Source organism: Aquarana catesbeiana, linkage group LG09, assembly GCF_042186555.1.
Source record: "Aquarana catesbeiana isolate 2022-GZ linkage group LG09, ASM4218655v1, whole genome shotgun sequence".
Taxonomy (NCBI): Eukaryota; Metazoa; Chordata; class Amphibia; order Anura; family Ranidae; genus Aquarana; species Aquarana catesbeiana.
Window position 1 is genome coordinate 47,737,305 of NC_133332.1, and position 20,087 is coordinate 47,757,391.

General features: G+C 43.3%; 1 protein-coding gene across 1 annotated transcript in view; it reads left to right on the forward strand.

Moving 5' to 3' along the window:
- The window catches only part of LOC141108905 (complement factor B-like), a 179,825-nt gene extending 160,572 nt beyond the window's left edge, over positions 1-19,253 (forward strand). Inside the window, 4 exon segments of the mRNA XM_073600874.1 lie at positions 291-476; positions 15,245-15,418; positions 16,932-17,027; positions 19,096-19,253. Of these exon segments, the coding sequence (XP_073456975.1) occupies positions 291-476; positions 15,245-15,418; positions 16,932-17,027; positions 19,096-19,253 (614 nt within the window).
- Positions 19,254-20,087: the final 834 nt, after the last annotated feature.

Here is a 20,087-nt window from a genome sequence, read left to right on the forward strand (position 1 = left end):
CTTACCATTGTCCTATATTTTGCATATAAGGCCTGAAATGTTGCCCCATGGCTTTTTGGTTTGACAGATACCTCACCAAAATCCTTGCAGTTCAAAATGTGGAAGGCCATACAGAAGGAGACATAGCATTTAGGATATGGAACCAAGAATCTTACTCCTGTTCTGTTTCACTGCTTGTCTTCTTCTCTGCTGTCACTACCTGTCTTTGCGCAGTTTCCTTACACTATCACTTTCCACCTGTGCCTTTGAATACAGTTCACATGTTCTTCTATATTACTGATCTTTTAGAGCTGTTGAATGTCCCAAGCCAGTCATGTTCGAAGGTGGAGAGTTTGAACCGCGAAAAGCAAAGTATTTTGTGGGTGATGAACTGTTTTTCGAGTGCTGGGGTGGATTCAAAATGTCTGGACCTGAAAACCGCACCTGTCAGGAGAATGGAAAATAGAGTGGAGAAACAACAATATGTGATGACCAAGGTGAGAATTTCAGATTAGGGAGGGTTTTCTTTATTGGAAAATGAGGGAGCGTTCATTGAGAAGGTTAAAAAATGTACAGGTATATCAAATATGAAAATTATGTAAAGTTATGAAAAGTATGTAGAATTATGTAGCATAGACAGAAGAATAATATTTTGGAATAGCCCTACATCTCAGCCTGTAAAACTAATAATCAGCATGTGCTCTCTGGTTGGAGCAACATGCTCTTTCTAAGCCTGCTGTAGCTCAAAGTTGCAAAGGAGTTTGCATGTAAAAGGGTCTTCGTAGTTGGCCGATTCTGGTGCCAAGCACAAGTTCCCGACCCTTCTCCAGTCCTGCTAGAGCACAATCCCACCTGCTGAGACTGACCCCTCTGCCATCTTGTACCCTACTCCTCAACATAGACCTTTATATGCAAAAGAAGAAATAGCCACACGATAGTTAGCTGCATTGCACTTCTTCAGGGAATGGAAAGACAGTCACATCACAGGGACATACATTCCAGTCACTTGACGTACACAGTCAATCACATATTGTGGACAGTCCGCATTAATTACAAGTGAAAGTACATGGCCATCTCTCTACAGTCTCTCTTCTGCCCTGGGTCAGAAGTACTCATAGGACTGTGTTCTCTGTAGACACTTTCTAGCTGCGTACACCTCTCCCAGGATTCCTCCAGTAAAGCAGCCACATACAGGTTTAGGCAGGTGCAGTCTACTTTCTCTACTGGAGGTGGTGCTCAACCACAGCAGCATTGCGGAGGGAGAAAAAGTCAAGAGGAACCTGGTTCTTCTATGTTTTCCTGGGTCTCTGGGGGAGCTTGGATGCTGCTGCCCCATGGGACTCTGGCGGCCCTCTTGCCTCAACCAGTGTCTACTGAAGACCCTGGCTCCCTGGTTTGGTACGCATTTTGCGTGTGGGTAGTGTAGAGACAGGTTATTCGTCTGACAGGGACAGTATAATGCCGCGTACACACGAGTGGACTTTATGGCAGACTTGGTCCGGAGGACCGGAGCCTGTCGGATAATTCGATCGTGTGTGGGCTCCAGCTGACTTTTTTTTCCCAAAAGTTCGACGGACCTAGAAATGAAACATGTTTCAAATCTTTCCGACGGACTTGAGTCCGGTCGAAAAGTCCGCTCGTCTGTATGCTAGTCCGACGGACAAAAACCGATGCTAGGGCAGCTATTGGCTACTGGCTATCAACTTCCTTGTTTTAGTCCGGTCATACATCATCACGTACGAATCCGTCGGACTTTGGTTGATCGTGTGTAGGCAAGTCCGTTCATTCGGAAAGTCCGTCAAAGTCCGCCAGACCTAGTCTGTCGAAAAGTCCGCCTGTGTGTACGCAGCTTTAGAGGTAGGAAGAGGTTTCCAGATGAGTAAGGAAAGAGCAGGGACACACTAACCTTCCTGGATGCTTTCCTGTTTGAGCACAGACCGGCCAGGCCACATTCTATTCCCCAAGACAGGTGCTGTTGGAGCATCCAAGACCTGCTGCACACTGGGGTTGGATTACTAAAACTGGAGAGTGCAAAATCTGGTGCAGCTGTGTGTTATAGCCAATCAGCTTCTAACTTTAGCTTCTTCAATTAAGCTCTGACGAAAAAAACAACAACTGGAAGCTGATTGGTTTCTATGCACAGCTACTTTAGATTTTGCACTTTCCAGTTTTAGTAAATCTACCCCACTGTTCTCTGAAACATTCTGTGGATGCACCCGGTCGGGTGGTCTTCCTGCCGGGTAATTGTGTTTGTTTGGACTTAAATTACAATGCAGTTTTGTTATCATCTGGACCATGAGTGTTTATAGCCACCACACCACGCTGCACCTCCCCACACATGGATGGATTTCAAGCATGGCCTACAAGGCCTATTTTAATCTGCCCTAGCCCCCACCTCCTTAAAGCGGAGACACGCTGCGTGTTTTGAGTGGTCCCTGCTGTCTTCTGGGACCCGTGTGTCTCCCAGAAGACAGCAGGGGGGGACTGCAGAGGAGGGGCCGGACATGGCGTAGATTGCCGCGGATTCTGCCGGAAGTGGAAGCAAATACCTGTATTAGACAGGTATCTGCTCCCTCCTCCCCCCTGAAAGGTGCCAAATGTGACACCAGAGGGGGGAGGAATCCGAAAAGCGGAAGTTCAATTTTTCGGTGGAACTCCGCTTTAAGGAACAGAATGTTTCCAGCCAGCTACTCCTGCATACAGGTCCACTCCACCCGACCTCTTGCCCTGTCCAGGGCCCGTGTTTGTAGGTTACATTCCTACATATGTAGGGTGTATGGCTCCCATGACCCAAGAGACTCTGTGTCCCTCTCCTTCTAGCTTATATACCCCTGACATCACTTGTGGGAGGGCTTTACCTAAGAGGGCCTAGCACCTAATGTCCCTTCCTTCTGTGCCAGACACTATTCTGATACGGAACCACCTAGTGGCAAAGCAGTTAACTGCACCTGCCTACATGCAGAGTACAAAATCATGGAATAAGGGGCCGCATTTCCATCTAGAAATGGATTCTGAATCTGGAACGGCACAAAGGGTCAATTGACACCAGATAGGTTGGCACATTTTCTTTCAATGTATGCCAGCACAAGGACTGTAAAAAATAAAGTACGTGAATGGGAGCAGTTCACACTGGTGCATTGAACTGATATACACTGGTGTAGCGATGGCCTCGCTGGGTTGATACGTGTTACAGCTTCCACACATTTCACCCTGCTGCCAGACATCTATTAGACACACTTCTCAGTCAATGAATAGTCTCTTGCTTGTTTTTGTTGTTTTTATTAGGGGATTGAACTTGGTTGGGGAAAGGGGACATGGGAAGCCCATAGGATAAATTGTACTTTGTAGAATAATAGTAACTGCGTCACACTTCTCAGCAGAACAAGATGGCTGACCCAAAACTTTACAGCCTTTTACCTCAGAACACTTCTTCCAGGCAGCACACTTCCTCCAGCACATTACTTCAATGTCCAACTTTAGTACTCCTGTCACACCATCAGAACATGACTAGGCCTCACTCTGAATAAGTCTCAGTGTCTTTACTTGATAGCTCTTTGTAGGCCGGGGGCCTGCAGTACCACTTTGTGGCAGCAACCAATTTACTTGAGAAGAATAAATGTAGATGGACTACTGATCCCAGCAAGCCCGACTTGCAAATCCTGCCAGCCCTCCTGGCTGCAGCGACTTGAGACAAAACTCCCACAGTCTCGCCCTCAGGCTCTACATCCAGCTCCCCTGGCATGTCTCTTCCAGAGCTTACCACTGTGTTTTCCACTCACCGACACCTGTCCTGGATCCTTCCTGAATGACTTTACTCCGGACGTGCGGACCAACTGTCTCCTCCAGCTCCTGTTTCAGGACACCTCTCCATGACCGTGTAAGGAGAGGCTCCCTCCCAGCTCCTGAGCTCCCTACCTGAGGTAACCCCCCCAGAAAGGGGGGTTCCCTCAGACACGACAGTCTAACACTCCATCATCCAGTTCACCCAGCCGACAACTCCTCCCCCAGCAGGCTGACCATGGGTATATGTAGGATTCCTGCCCTCTGCCAATCATAGTTGGGGATTGGTCAGAGCTCCTCACATGTACCCCATGTCACTCCAGCTCTCTTACCCTGCCCCTTTTCCAGAACCTTCTCCCTGGAAACAGAGGAGGCACCCAAGAGCTGAAGTACATGTCAGTCACCCACTGCTACACTAAACCACTCCCCTGTCCCCAGATCAAAACAAACAGGCCTAGCTCACAGCATAGGCCTGCCTAAATTTACCTGCGCTGGCAGCTTACACCAAAACCTATACTAGCACATACCTAAGGTAGAGGGTGCTACACTGGTTTGAAATAGAAAAGGGAAAACAAGCCCTACTCTTTTCAATGCAACACATGGTAATGTGTGTCAGTGCAGCGCAACGCACACCAAAGAGCAGGAAACATAGCAGCCTAGCACAAGTTTGACTCTTCTGCTGTGCCCTAGACTCTTTCCATGCTTCAGGAAGTGAGGAGAAAAGTGCATGTGAAAATGCAACATGCCAACGTACATCAATGCACATGTCTTTACCTGTACTCAACGCACACTTTGAGCTGTGAATGGACCCAGAATTAAACACTTCTAGCCCCTGATTTTACTGTCTTGACTTTCAATATTAATTCAGTTGGTGCATACATTTTACATACTTTTGTTAACATATATGTTTTTTCACATTACAGCTAGTAAATATATATATATGTAGCGCTGACAACTTTTGTTTCTAGCCATATGTGTGTTATACAGTACATAAGTTGTTATAGTGCCATCTTGTGGACAATTGAAAAGGTACAATACTTTTACGTTTCATGATTAAGTGAAGTGACATGGAAGTGATTGATTGTTTACTTCGGAACTTTAGCTGTGACCCACCCACAATGCTCCTGGACAAGAGGAGAAGTGAACTGCATTGTGGGAGGATATAAAAGGGCTAGCAGCGGCCATTTTAGGTCTGTTGTTCCTGGGACACGTGGCCTGTCAGCAGAACTCTGTGGGTGTGTGTGTCCCACAGGGTTGCGGCCTACTTTGTGAAGGAGCGGAGCAGCTGCAAGGATCCTGCCATCGCACTACAGTGTGCTGGAACAGCAGAAGTGATCGTACCGGAGACCCGTGGAGGAGGTAACCGAGGACTCCTGGTCCTTAGTGAACGGAACACTGTGACGCCGTGGTGGTGCCTCCATATGGACTGAGAACTGCTGAAACGGAGACATATGTCTGCCTGGATCCCGTGTGGTGAGAGGGTTAACACCCGGAAGTTTGTTTAATACTACACACACACTTAGAACTGTTACAGAGTGTTGCTGGGACTGATAGTCCCACGGAACAAGTTAAGTTGGAAAACAGTACATCTGCATAGACTTCAGTGTTCAAGAGCGGATGCCAGATGTTTGTCTTCTTCATATAAGAACACTTAGTCAGTCTGCCAGATTATAATTGCCTTAGTGTATTACCTTACACTGCGCAACACCCAAGAGGAACCCCTTGTGGATTACAATTATAAATTCTTAGCTAGCGAAGACTGAAGATGCCAAGACTATCTCTTTCATTGCAGGTCTCTGCATTTAGTTACAGAGAATAGTGACTTTACGGTTTAGAGCAGGGGGAGCTCCCTGGTACAAATATATATATAATTAAGTATATTTGTGTATATTACCAATTGTCATAACCATTTCCTATACTGTTGCACTACGTTGGTGTGATAGTATAGTAATTGTAATAACTCTTTATATAAATATATTATTTACTCAAAGAAAGAAGTTATTTTTGGTTATTATTGAAGTTTGTGTGCAGTGTTGTTGTTTCTCCTGCAGGTGGAGCTACCAGCACCCAGGTAGAGGTAAATATAACTATAAGTGTATATTTTGGGTTAAAGTTGATACTCATATTATTACAACACTGCACTACAGTTGTGTTAAGGGGATTGAACAATTTAAGAAGGGTGAAGAGCAAAGAGGACAGGCCCGCTTTAAACCAGCAGCTACACCGAGAGTTATTGCTACATATAGAACAGTAGAGGTGAATGAGCTTTAAGGAGGCCTGGTTATTCTGTAGGGTATGAGATGGGTACCGTCTTGTATGTATTTCAGCATCTAAGATCTGTAAACACATTCTTAATTATATATATATTTGTACCAGGGAGCTCCCCCTGCTCCCCCTGCTCTAAACCGTAAAGTCACTATTCTCTGTAACTAAATGCAGAGCCCTGCAATGAAAGAGATAGTCTTGGCATCTTCAGTCTTCGCTAGCTAAGAATTTATAATTGTAACAAAAAAAGGTAAACTATGTTAAAAAAGAATCCTAAAAAAAATACAGTAAAACCTTGGATTGCTAGCATAATTAGTTATGGAAACATGCTTTTAATCCAAAGCACTCGTCTATCAAACAAATTTCCCCATAAGAAATAATGGAAATTCAGATGATTCGTTCCACAACCATTTATTCATAAGTCCTTCAGTTTATAGCCCATATAAAAAGAGTATAGCAATGTGATAGGTTGTGTAACCATAAAATGTCCATCCACAAATGGCAGCCTCCACAAGGGGATTAGAAGCAATATAAAAGAGAAGAGAGGCATCTCTAAGTGTAGCAATATGGTTATTTAATGAAGGTACAACATTTAACAACTTACATGGTTGATGTTTAAAAGAGGCATATCTAAGTATGCAGACATTCGTGGTAAAGCCGTCCACATAGACCATCCACCGCACTTTGTGACTGGGAAGACTACCCTGCAGTAGAGCAATCTGAAAGCGGGGCTTGAAGTGCTCATGGAGCGCAGCGTGGAAGGGATGACGTCGATGGTGGTACGGAGGACGGTCTATGTGGACAGCTTTACCCCGGGTGCCTGCATACTTAAATGTGTCTGTTTTAATCATCAACCATGTAAATTGCTAAATATTATACTTTTATTAAATGTATAATGTATGACCCAGCTGTCATGGTGCACGTTGGCACCAATGACAAAGTCAGAGGCAGATGGAGTGTCCTAAAGAACAATATTAGGGGCTTAGGAGCTAAATTGAGGAAAAGGAACTCCAAGGTAGTATTCTCAGGAATACTACCGGTACATCGAGCCACACCAGAAAGGCAGAGGGAGATTAGGGAAGTAAACAAGTGGCTGAAGAGCTGGTGTAGTAAGGAGGGGTTTGGGTTCCTGGAGGACTGGGCCGACTTCTCAGTAGGTAAACGGTACTATAGAAGGGACGGACTGCACCTAAATGAGGAGGGTGCAGATCTGCTGGGAATGAAGATGGCCAAAAAGTTAGAGGGGTTTTTAAACTAGGCGATGGGGGGGAGGGTCCAGAGGCAGAGATAGCCAGCGCGGAAGATATTCCAGAGGGTAGTATTGGGGGCATTAGTGGTAGGTTAACCAAAGCACAAAAACACAAGGTGAGTATAGTAGCAAGTCCTAGTTGCAATCTTGAAACACCCAATACGAGGACAATATACGACCGGTCTAAACTATGTGGCATGTTCACCAATGCCAGGAGCATGGCGGACAAGATGGGTGAACTAGAAATACTGTTGTACGAGGAGGATTTGGATTTTGTGGGAATTTCAGAGACTTGGTTCAACAGCTCTCATGATTGGCTGGCAAACATTCAAGGGTATACCCTATACCGCAAGGATAGAGGGGGTAAAAAAGGGGGAGGGGTATGCCTATATATCAAGAAAAATGTACAAGTGAATGTGAGAGATGACATCACTGAGGGAACTAGAGAGGAGGTGGAATCCTTATGGGTAGAGCTCCAAAGGGATGAAGCTAAGGGGAAAATAATACTGGGAGTATGCTATAGGCCCCCTAACCTGAGGGAGGAAGTGGAGACAGATCTCCTATCACAATTTGGATTAGCAGCAAGGATGGGAAGTGTTATCATAATGGGGGATTTTAATTATCCAGACATAGACTGGGCAGAGGGAACCACGCATTCTTTTAAGGCTCGCCAGTTCCTTAATGTCTTGCAGGACAATTTTATGGGTCAGATGGTAGACGCACCAACTAGAAATAAAACATTACTGGATCTACTGATTACCAACAATACAGACCTGATCACGGATGTGGAAATATGGGGCAATTTAGGTAACAGCGATCACAGGTCAATTAGTTTCAGTATAACTCACACAAATAGGAAACATAAAGGGAATACAAAGACACTGAATTTCAAAAGAGCCAACTTCCCTAAACTACAAACCTTGCTAAAAGGCATAAATTGGGATAAAATGTTAGGAACAAAGAATACGGAGGAGAAATGGGTTTGCTTTAAGAGCATATTAACCACTTCCCTACCCGCCTATAGTAATATGACGTCCACAGAAGGGATCTCCCATCCTGGGTGGACGTCATTTGACGGCCTCGGGTTCCCGGCTGCCTAGGGGGCATGCCCGCACGCCCGCCGCGTTGCTCGGGACCCGGTGCGTGTGCCCGGTGGCCGCAATGTCTGCCGGGCACCCGCGATTGGCCGTTAACCGGGCCGGACAGTGGATCTCTGTGTGTAAACACAGAGATCCACGTCCTGTCAGCTCAGAGGAGCGCGATCTGTGTTCCCAGATCGGAGGAACACTGATCGGTCTCCTCCCCTTGTGCGTCCCCTCCCCCTACAGTTAGAAGCATTCCCTAGGTAACACATTTAACCCCTCCCCGCCCCCTAGTGGTTAACCCCTTCACTGCCTGTCACAATCAATGCAATTTTATAGCATTGATCGCTGTATAAATGTGAATGGTCCCAAAAATGTGTCAAAGTGTCCGATGTGTCCGCCATAATGTCGCAGTCATGAAAAAAAATTGCGATCGCCGCTATTATTAGTAAAAAAAATAAATAAATATTTTTTTTTTTTAAATGCCATAAATCTATCCCGTATTTTATAGACGCTATAACTTTTGCGCAAACCAATCAATATACGCTTATTGTGATTTTTTTTACCAAAAATATGTAGAAGAATAAGTATAGACTACGTATCGGCCTAAACTGAGGAAAAAATGTGTTTTTTAAAAAAAAAATGTGGATATTTATTATAGCAAAAAGTAAAAAATATTGTGTTTTTTTCAAAATTGTCGCTCTTCTTTTTTTTATAGCGTAAAAAATAAAAACCGCAGAGGTGATCAAATACCACCAAAAGAAAGCTCTATTTGTGGGGGAAAAAATGATGTCAATTTTGTTTGGATACAACGTCGCACGACCGCGCAATTGTCATTTAAAGTGTGACAGCGCTGAAAACTAAACATTGGTCTGGGAAGGAAGGGGGTGAAAAGGCTCGGTATTGAACCGGTTAAATAAGGGCATTAGCAAATGTATCCCATTGGGTAATAAATTTAAAAGAGCGAACAAAAGTCCTGGATGGCTTAACTCCAATGTAAAAATGCATATAAAAGCAAAGGAGAAGGCCTTCAAAAAATACAAGGTTGAGGGATCATCCTTAGCATTCAGACTTTATAAAGAATGCAACAAGAAATGTAAGGGTGCAATTAGGACAGCTAAGATAGAACATGAAAGACACACAGCGGAGGAGAGCAAAAAAAATCCCAAGAAATTCTTTAAGTATGTAAACAGTAAAAAAGGAAGGACAGACCATATTGGCACCATAAAGAATGAGGAAGGACATCTGGTTACAAAGGATGGGGAGATGGCGAAGGTATTGAATTTATTCTTCTCCTCAGTCTTCACGAGGGAATCGGGGGGCCTCAGTAACCAAAACTGCAGTGTTTATCCTCATGGCACAACACAGGAAGCACCTCCATGGTTAACAGAGGACAGAATTAAAATTAGATTTGAGAAACTTAACATTAATAAATCACCGGGACCAGATGGCTTGCATCCGAGGGTACTTAGGGAACTCAGTCAAGTGATTGCCAGACAGTTGTTCCTACTGACTGGAATGGTACCAGCTGATTGGAGAAAAGCCAATGTAGCACCAATATTTAAAAAGGGCCCAAAATACATCCCTGGGAATTACAGACCAGTTAGCCTAACATCAATAGTATGTAAACTCTTGGAGGGGATGATAGGCTATAGGCTATATACAAGATTTTAGTAATAAGAACGGTATCATTAGCAGTAATCAGCATGAATTCATGAAGAATCTGACACATAATCACACACATAGGTTGGACTTGATGGACTTGTGTCTTTTTTCAACCTCACCTACTATGTAACTATGTAACCATATTGCTACACTTAGAGGCGCCTCTCTTCTCTTTTATGCTCAGTTGTGACATGACGCTACTTGTATATCAAGACATCACTCGTTTATCAAGTCAAACTTAATAAAAAAAAAAATTGAGCTTGATTTTTTGCAACAATATGGCCCTACCCCTATCTCGACCTCCGTGGCCCAAGATCTGGCCTCCCCTCTAACCAGAGAAGAAATAGACCTAGCCTTGAAACAACTAAAATCGGGTAAAACCCCTGGCCCCGATGGCCTGACAGTCGGATACTATAAAACCTACGCAGAAACGCTCACCCCCTTCTTTTTAAAAGCCTTCAACTCCTTCGCAACCCCTACGACACCGCCTCGAGACCTTCTAACTGCCCACATAGCTGTAATTCCAAAACCAGACAAAGACCCCTCCCTAGTTACCAATTACAGGCCCATCGTCTAAATGTAGACTTAAAATGGTATGCGAAGACCTTAGCGAATCGTATATTACCACTATTACCCCAACTTATAGACCTGGACCAAGTTGGCTTTGTTCCGGGAAGAGAGGCGAGAGATAACACTCTAAAAGCTCTTAATATACACCATTGGCTCACATCTAGTCGTTCAAGCGGATTTATGCTCTCCCTCGACACGGAGAAGGCGTTTGACAGGATGGCCTGGGACTATATGTTAGAAACTCTACGGATAATAGGTCTTCCCCCAACGATGCTCAATTTCATATCGGCCCTTTACTCTAACCCTACTGCCAAGGTCCATGTAAACAGCCACCTGTCGGACGCCTTCTCCGTGTCGAATGGAACCCGTCAGGGATGCCCGCTCTCCCCTCTAATTTTTATTCTTACCCTGGAACCCTTCCTAAGATGCCTGAGAGCCAACCAAGACATTAAGGGAATTACCATCAAACGACGCACATACAAAGTAGCTGCCTTCGCGGACGACATACTCCTCTTTCTTACTGACCCCCTCATGACAATACCTAGCCTCCTTACAGACTTTAAAAACCTTCATACCCTTTCTAACCTCCAAATAAATTACTCGAAATCGACAGCCCTGAACATCACCCTCGCCCCTGAAATTTGTCGACAATGCCAAATCAACTTCCCGTTCTCGTGGAACGCTAAAGCAATCCCATATCTAGGGATTCTCTTACCGACCTCCTTGAATAACTTATACACCCTAAACCATGTGGCAATTTTACAAAAAATACAACTGGACCTTAAAAAATGGTCCACAGGACTATTTTCCTGGTTCGGTAGAGCCGCGATAATCAAAATGAACATTCTGCCCAGACTTCTGTATATTTTGCAAACTATCCCCATTAAACTTCCGAAAACATTTTTCTTAACCTATCAACAGGCCTGGACATCGTTCATATGGGCCAAACTACGCCCGAGACTAAGCTACTTGAGACTAACCGCCCCCAAACTTTTAGGGGGCATAGGTCTTCCTGATTTACGCAAATACCAACAAGCATGCCATCTTACAAGAATTATAGATTGGAACATAAACTCTACACTTAAAGACTGAATCCACATAGAGCAATCATTCTCAGACCTTCCATTGTCTCACCTCCCCTGGATCACTAACTCTAATATCCCCCCTGAATCCAAACAACACCCATTAATTAACCCCACGTTGACTTCCTTCCACACTACCTGTAACCTCCACAAAATCTCTTCACCTAATTGCCCACTGACCCCACTGAGGATGAACCCAGATTTTTCACCAGGGATGCATCCCACCTTCTTAGCAGACCATTGTCCCTACCCGACTGTACGAGCAGAGCACTTTTTCGAAGGAAATCATTTCTTATTCCAAACAGCGCTTGCGTCAAAAATGAACACGAGATCCTTCCCATTCTGGACTTACGTCCAACTGAGACACTTCTTTAACAAACCTAAACCCAGACCAGACTGGTCCAGACAGACCACCACATTCGAAAACCTATGCTCCAGTGGGGAACCACAAAAACACCTGATATCCCAGACATATGCACTCCTATTCACATCCCGCACACCAACAAAACACTGGACCACCAGACAATGGGAACAGGACCTCTCGATACACCTTACCGAAGCAGACTGGGAGAAAATCTATACCTTGACCCACAAAGGATCCATTAATGTGCAAATACAGGAAAACGCCTTTAAAATACTATCAAGATGGTACAGAACACCGCTGATGCTGCATCATATTGACCCGTCAATTACCCAAACATGTTGGAGGTGTAAAACTGAGATTGGATCGTTCTTACATATTTGGTGGTCCTGCACAAAAATTCAACCCTTCTGGACAGAAGTACACAAATTGATTAACCAAATAACGACATACACGTTAGACTTCAGTCCTGCATCATTCCTACTCCATCACTACAAATTGCCACTGTCGACATACCTACGATCTCTGGCCATGCACATGGTGAACGCCGCCAAGATATGCATTCCCCTCAAATGGCGCTCAACAGACCAACCATCCATTGCAGAATGGTTTACACGCATACAAAAAACGATGGCCATGGAGGACCTCATACATCAGGCCAAAGAAACACAACCTAAGTTCATCAAAACATGGACATGCTGGATACACTTTACCACCACTGATGAATACAAACAATACTTCACATAAAAGCTGTATAGACATTGTAACGCTGCTTAGAATAATGCATACCTACCTTACCCTGGATAAAATCTGTCCCTTTCATTTCTCTTTCCGCGGCTGACGAATCCGAAAACCCTCAAACTCAAGACAAAACACACAAACGTAATACCTTCTGCTGACAATAATCACAATAATCCACTTACTACTACTTTCCCAACTCATCCCCTACAAATCCTCTCTACAAACACCTACCTACATCTACAGTCACACAAACCTAACTTTAAAACAAACTTTAACAGGTGCACCTCATGACAAGATAATTCACGCTCCCACCCCCACCCCCACCCACCCTATATCAACCACCATCCTTGATAGAATATAAAGCTAGAGTTCTAAGACTCAGTAACAATATTTCAAATGTATAGATCCTTTAAAGCTTTACAGAATATATACTCTAACTAAATGATCTAATACTACGGTTTATATGTAATAACTCGACTTTATCACTCACAAGAACAGCGACTGCGTCCGCAAACATATACTGTACTATATTTGAATCATCCTTGTGCTATGCTCTCCGTTTTCTATATTCTTCCTTGTTACTTCTGTTTCAAAAAACCAATAAAAAATATTTAACAAAAAAAAAAAAAATTGAGCTTGTCTGGCAAAACACTTGCAGACCAAGGTACTCTCAATCCAAGGTTTTACTGTATATGCAAATGCATAATTCCATTTATAGTGAATCTTGCCAAAAATACAGTCCATTTTAAAAATTCTCTGCTCATTACCTGTGATGCACTGAAATCCTAAGCACTGCTATGGGCCCTGCCTAGCTCATCTATGTGGGCTATAGAAACACCCTCATGTTAGAGAAAGGTGTTCTGTAGTCTGAACAAACCTCCTATTCTAGGGTGACAACACTGCTTCTTCATAAATACATTACAGCGAATGTGTTTTGTCACCTTAGTAAAAGAATTATACTACCATCAGGATAAAGATAAAGAAACAATTCTTTAAAAAAACAAAACAAATGCAGACACCCCATCTAACGACTAGTAAGTTGCAGGGACGAGCAGTCAGGGAAGGTAGGTGAGGCAGAGCCATGAACGTAAAAAGAAAAAAAATGATCGAGCTTTGAGGGTCATAGCTCGGCGACCTGGGGTCACAGAGACCCCAAATTTGGGGGGTGGTAGTCCTACCCCACCACTGGTCAAAATTTGGGGCTCCTAGCACCTATAGTTCTAGAGATACTTGTGCAGCCTGTCAGAAGTTACATACAGAGCGGCCAGTTTAAATACAAGCTGGCACACGCTGTTTTCAGCAGACTGAGAGGATGAGCTCACAGTGCCTCTCACTTCTTGTCAGAGGCACTGAGCTCAATGGACAGCTTGGAGCCTTGGACCAATGGTAAAGTACCATTGACCCCAGCTCACTGTCCTCTCACTGCAGTGCCATAGAAGGAGGCATGTGTCTTCAAGCTCATTCACCTCTACTTCCATACCAGCCCTCTTAACTAGAAGAAAAAAACATGGGTTTATGGGTGTTTAGATTTACCCATAATCCCATGTTTTTCTCACACAGTTAAGAGGGAGAATCTGCAGCTGCTGAAAAGGTATTGTTTTAATCAAGCTAAATCATATACAGTATTATTATGCTAAATGTATTATTTATCTATTTACTGTGAAATTACTGGTTTGAAGTTATAACTTCAAACTTCAGTAATTTGCCTGTTAAGCCACCTGCTTGAGTACAGTTTTTGAAAATATAGTAAATGACCTTAAAAAAATATATAATAATTATTTGTATATTACTTACTGGTAATTAACCACTTGCCACCCAGGCCATTTCTGACAATTGTCTCCTACATGTAAAAATCATATTTTTTGCTAGAAAATTACTCAGAACCCCCAAACATTATATATATTTATTGTTTTAGCAGACACCCTAGGGAAAAAATGGTGGTCATTGCAACTTTTTATGTTACACGGTATTTGCGCAGCAATTTTTCAAACACGTTTTTTATTGGAAAGAAACTGTCTCATGAATAAAAACAAAAAAACACTAAAGTAAGCCTGATTTTTTTGTATAATGTGAAAGATGATGTAATGCCAAGTAGATAGATACCTAATATGTCACGCTTTAAAATTGCGCACACTTGTGGAATGGCGCCAAACTTCAGTACTTAAAAATCTCCATAGGCGATGCTGTAAAAATTTTACAGGTTACATAGTTACAGAGGAGGTCTAGTGCTAGAATTATGCTCTAATGATCACAGCGTATGTAACCTGTGTGATACTAGCCGGTGCCTCACCAGGCATTGACCTCACAGCATGTCCCTGGTAAGTTGCAATGTATAAAATGTTTGTTCTTGGGCTTAGGTACACTGGATACACTCTAACATTTACTACTATGAATGGGTTGTCAAACTGTTCTGCTATGGTCACGTTAACATTATTCTATATAATTTCCAGTACCTCTATGTTCTCTTCAGAGGGCCATTGCCCCAGCCCAGGGATCCCCATTGGTGCCAGTAAAGTTGGTACTTCCTATAGAATTGAAGACAAAGTGAGCTATGATTGTCAGAATGGACTGAGGATGTTTGGAACGAAGATAAGGGAATGTAAAGAGAACAAGAGGTGGTCAGGATCGGAACCATCCTGTAGAAGTAAGATTACTAAAATAATACTATTGAATGATATAACACCTATGTAAATGGTCATTTCTATAAAATAGTTCTCAGGGGTTCCAGCAGTGAGATCTCCTTACTAGAGGTCCTGGCTTTCTCTTGCCCACCATGATGAAATCTAGATAATATGATTAAGTGTTCTGTATTTCTGGGACGTTTTTATTGCTCTCTGTTTCCCCATTGTGGAGACTCAACTCACTGCCTGTGTGGTCATCGACACGTAAAATCAGGGGAGAACTTCCTGCTGCGGGCACAGAAAGCAGTTAAAAGCTGAAAGTAAGCCTTTGTCAACCGGGGCGGACTGCACCCAGTGCACCCCAGCCGTGGCGCGCGCCCAGCCCTGCTGGCGACTGCTCTTGCCGAGGAGGGCTGTCACTGCACCCTTCTCACCAATATATTAATAGGAGCCAGACTATCCATTGGCAGACTTTGGAAAAAAAAATCCTGACTTTGGATTCTGTAAAACAAATATTTAATACCCATGCTCAATTTGAGTTCTTATGTGCTAAAGCCCATTTTAAAGAATACGTTTTCTAGAACAACTGGTCCTGTTGGCATACAACAAATGCACAGTATTGACCTAATGATCAGATCTTTCATGCATTATGAGGACCATATGTTTTTTCCAATTGTTCTTAATAGTAAATTTTACCTTACTATACCCACAAGCATAACATTCTATTCAACTCTAGTTATTAACATCTCCTAACTGGGTCAATCACATAGTTTGCAGTGTCCCAGTCCCAACTCACCTCTCTAGCCTTGCTCTTTCATTTAGTTTCGGGCCCTGGGTGTAGGATCAAAAAGCCAGTTTTTGCTTGTTATTCTTGTGATCAAGCCACAATGTGGTGAAATGCGTTAAGAAGGAGATTTTTTTTGGGGGGGGGGGACACTATGGCTGTTTATCTGTTATGGATGATCCAATAAAGTATTTCAGAAGAGCATAGACTGGAGTGCAGTTCCTATTAATTTATTCCCATCTAGCTCAATCACATATAATGATACACAACACTGATCTCAGATGTACTTATTTTGTGATAAGTAGTATCCCCCATTACCAATAAGGTCCTTCTAATAAGGTCCCACTCCAATCCCTACCTCACCTAACCTACCCTTCCTCCCTTCCCTTCTCTACCATACCCCTTATGTACTCCAAACACAACATCTCACATCAGTCAGTTAAATGTAACTATGGAGATCTTAGGACCATAATGTAAATAATGAATCTGTCATATTCTCCTGTAAAGCTCATTTTCTATCTTGTACCATAACACAATTTGTAACTGTAGTACCTTACATGTATAGATTATTTTCAAAGAGTTCGAAAAGCGTATGGTTAAAAAAAATGGAGACAATTCCTCATCTAAAAAAAAAATAACTGGAATTCTACCTTTTGCAAATAAATATTTAGGGCTATCTCGTATATATTGAAAAAAATTGGATATCACATAACGTATTTCATATACTACTCTATAAACCACTTTGTCCACAGATTCTTACACATATGAGTCCCCAGAAGAAGTGGCAGAGGTATTTGGATCCTCCTTGGCTGAAACCATTGAATCATCAGACCCAGACAGAGTTGAGGGTTGGAAAATACATAGTATATAGTCAGTCTTATGCCCCGTACACACGGTCAGATTTTCCAACGGAAAATGTGTGATAGGACCTTGTTATCGGAAATTCCGACCGTGTGTAGGCTCCATCACACATTTTCCATCGGAATTTCCGACACACAAAGTTTGAGAGCAGGCTATAAAATTTTCCGACAACAAAATCCGTTGTCAGAAATTCCGATCGTGTGTACACAAATCCGACGCACAAAGTGCCACGCATGCTCAGAATAAATTAAGAGATGAAAGCTATTGGCTACTGCCCCGTTTATAGTCCCGACGTGCGTGTTTTACGTCACTGCGTTCAGAACGATCAGATTTTCCAACAACTTTGTGTGACCGTGTGTCCAATCAATGTCCAATCGTGTGTACGGGGCATTACAGTATAAAACAACCTTTCTCAAACTTTTTTGTCCCAGAGGAACCCTTGAGAAAATTTTCAGATCTCAGGGAACCCCTGGTAGTATTAATCCATTGGTTGTCATTGGGAAAATGCCCCTACATTAGATGTGGTACATGCTAAGAATTCCGCCCTTATGGGGGTAACCAGAAGAACTCCCTCGCAGTCATTTTACTGGTGCTGCCAAGTGGCGTTCGACCTGGAACTATGCAGGCACCATTAGATGGATGTCAGTTAGCCACAGATCATGGAACCCCTAGCCAACCCTTGCGGAACCCAAGTTGAGAATGGCTGGTACAGAAGAACATTTTAAACATTTTTTTTAGCGCTTGTGATAACAGAATAGTGAAGGCCCTTTTTATGTTATGGCAAGACTGTGGCCCTGTGCACAAAGCCATTGCCATAAAGACATGGTTTTCCGAGTTTGGTGTGCTGGAACTTGCGTGGCCTGCACAGAGCCCTGACCTCAACTCCCCTAAACACCTTTGGTATGATTTAAAACACCATTTGTGATACAGGTCTTCCCATCCAAAAATGATTTTGGAATGGCTCATACTCATATGGTTCTGATGGTCAGCTGTCCATACACTTTTGTCCATACAGTGTAGCTTTTCAGGGGATGCAGGGCCTTGTTTGAAGCCCATTTGATTAGTTTCATAGAGATAGAGATTAATTTAGGGTCTTAAGTTTATGGGGCTCTAGACTAGGGTTTCCAGTGTACAACTCTTTAATTGCATGAGTACGGGGGGGGGGGGGGTTGTAGAGCAGCACACTTCCTGGCTGCTCTCAAATGCATTTCCAATAGAATTTAATTTAAAATTATTTGCTTTTAAAAAAATCATTTGATTTTTTAAGCTTAAGTTTGGTCCAATCAACGTTAGTTTTCAACCGCAGGGAGAAGGATAGCAAAATGTTCTGGAATTACCAAATTTCCTACAATGACTGTGGTTTTCGATTGGGAAAAGTCCATTGGTTCCAAAATCGAATGTTAAATTTGGAAGTACTTTCGAACGACATTTTGTCACGTCGATGTGCTGAGAATTTTCATATGAATGTTCAAACACAAATCTACTAGTGTATGGCCAGCTTTAGTCTGGCTAGGAACAGCTTGATAATAAGCAAATAATGCTGTAACTTGTTAGGAAAATCTGGTGGAGGTCCTATATTTACTGTAATTCCACCTTTCAAAATATATGGTCTTTACTCTAAGGGCACACTGGTAGCTGGGGAGTGTTAAATACAGGCAGCCGAGCCATGGTTTTACCACCCCTCCCTCCCGGCCGCCCACCAATATTCTAAAATTACAGCCTGACAGGGCCATGGCAGTTTTAACTCAGGCTGCAGAGTTTGACAGTCTGCACCACCTGTCAAATTCACCCATTGAGACCAATGGGGCTGCACTACAACTGCGATCCAATGCTTGGGTTGCAGTTGCAGTGTGATCCTGCAATTTAAAATTTCCATTCGGCAATTTAAAAAAAAAAGTACAAAAAAAAAAAAGAACGGGCGGCAGTAGCACCGCCTGAATGCCTGCCACCAGGGATCACTTTTCAGAGGGAAGTAAACATTACTGCCTGCCTGTCTGAAACAGACCTAACTGTGTATATTTCCAGTGATTTAATTTTTGTCTGTATTCTTTACAGATAAAAGCGATCATAAACTGCAAGTAAAAACAGGTGGCCTCATGAATATCTTCATTATCATTGATGCGTCAAAAAGTGTTGGAGTGAAGAATTTCAAAACTGCAAAGAACATTGCGGAAACATTCATAGAGAAGGTACAGAGGGTAAACAGAGAATAAATATCCCATCACAATGAATAATTCACTAGTTAGGCCCCTTTCTATGGGCTTTCAGATCAGGTCCGCCTGTCAGTTTTTCAGGTGGATCTGATCGGACCCTCCATTCAACCCTATAGAGCGGCGGATGTCAGTGGTGACATGTGCGCTGACACCCGCTGCTATCCAATCCCATCCTGTCTGCTAAATCCAGATGGATGGAGGTCCTATTTTCCATCCGATTGGCGGATCGGTGGTCCATTTTCATCCTACCCCCCCATAGAGGAGAGCGGGACTCTTACAGGTCTGTCTCTGCACAGTGAGCGGAGACGGTCCTCTCATCCGCCAGATCAGCGGGGATCAGTGGATTGATCTCCCGCTGAGCAAGTGGAGTCCGTCAAACAGACAAGCCCGTGTGAAAGGAGCTTTACTAAGACTGCTTGTTTTTGCAATTATACTGTTTTTAGCATCAACTTTGTGTGCACAAAAATGTAGGCCTTGTTCACATGGCAAGATTACATCCGTGCCCCATGCAGGACCATGTGCTACTGGCATGGGGATGCACAGATGTTGTATGCATCCCTGTGTCAGCAGTCTCATAGCTGTCTATTGGGACACAGTGGCTGCACAAATATAGCCATGCTCCCAATGTGATATCTGTGCGGGTGCAAGACCCTGAATGCACCCAGGGTGAGTTCAGGGACACACACCCTCACCCACATGAATGTCAAATTAAACACCATTGCATTCCCGTGTGGATAAACATGGACCTGTACAGGGCATGGATGTAATTGCCCTGTGTGAAGGAGAATTATTACAACAGTTTTTTCAGGAAGTGCTTTGGAGGCAGTGTATCTC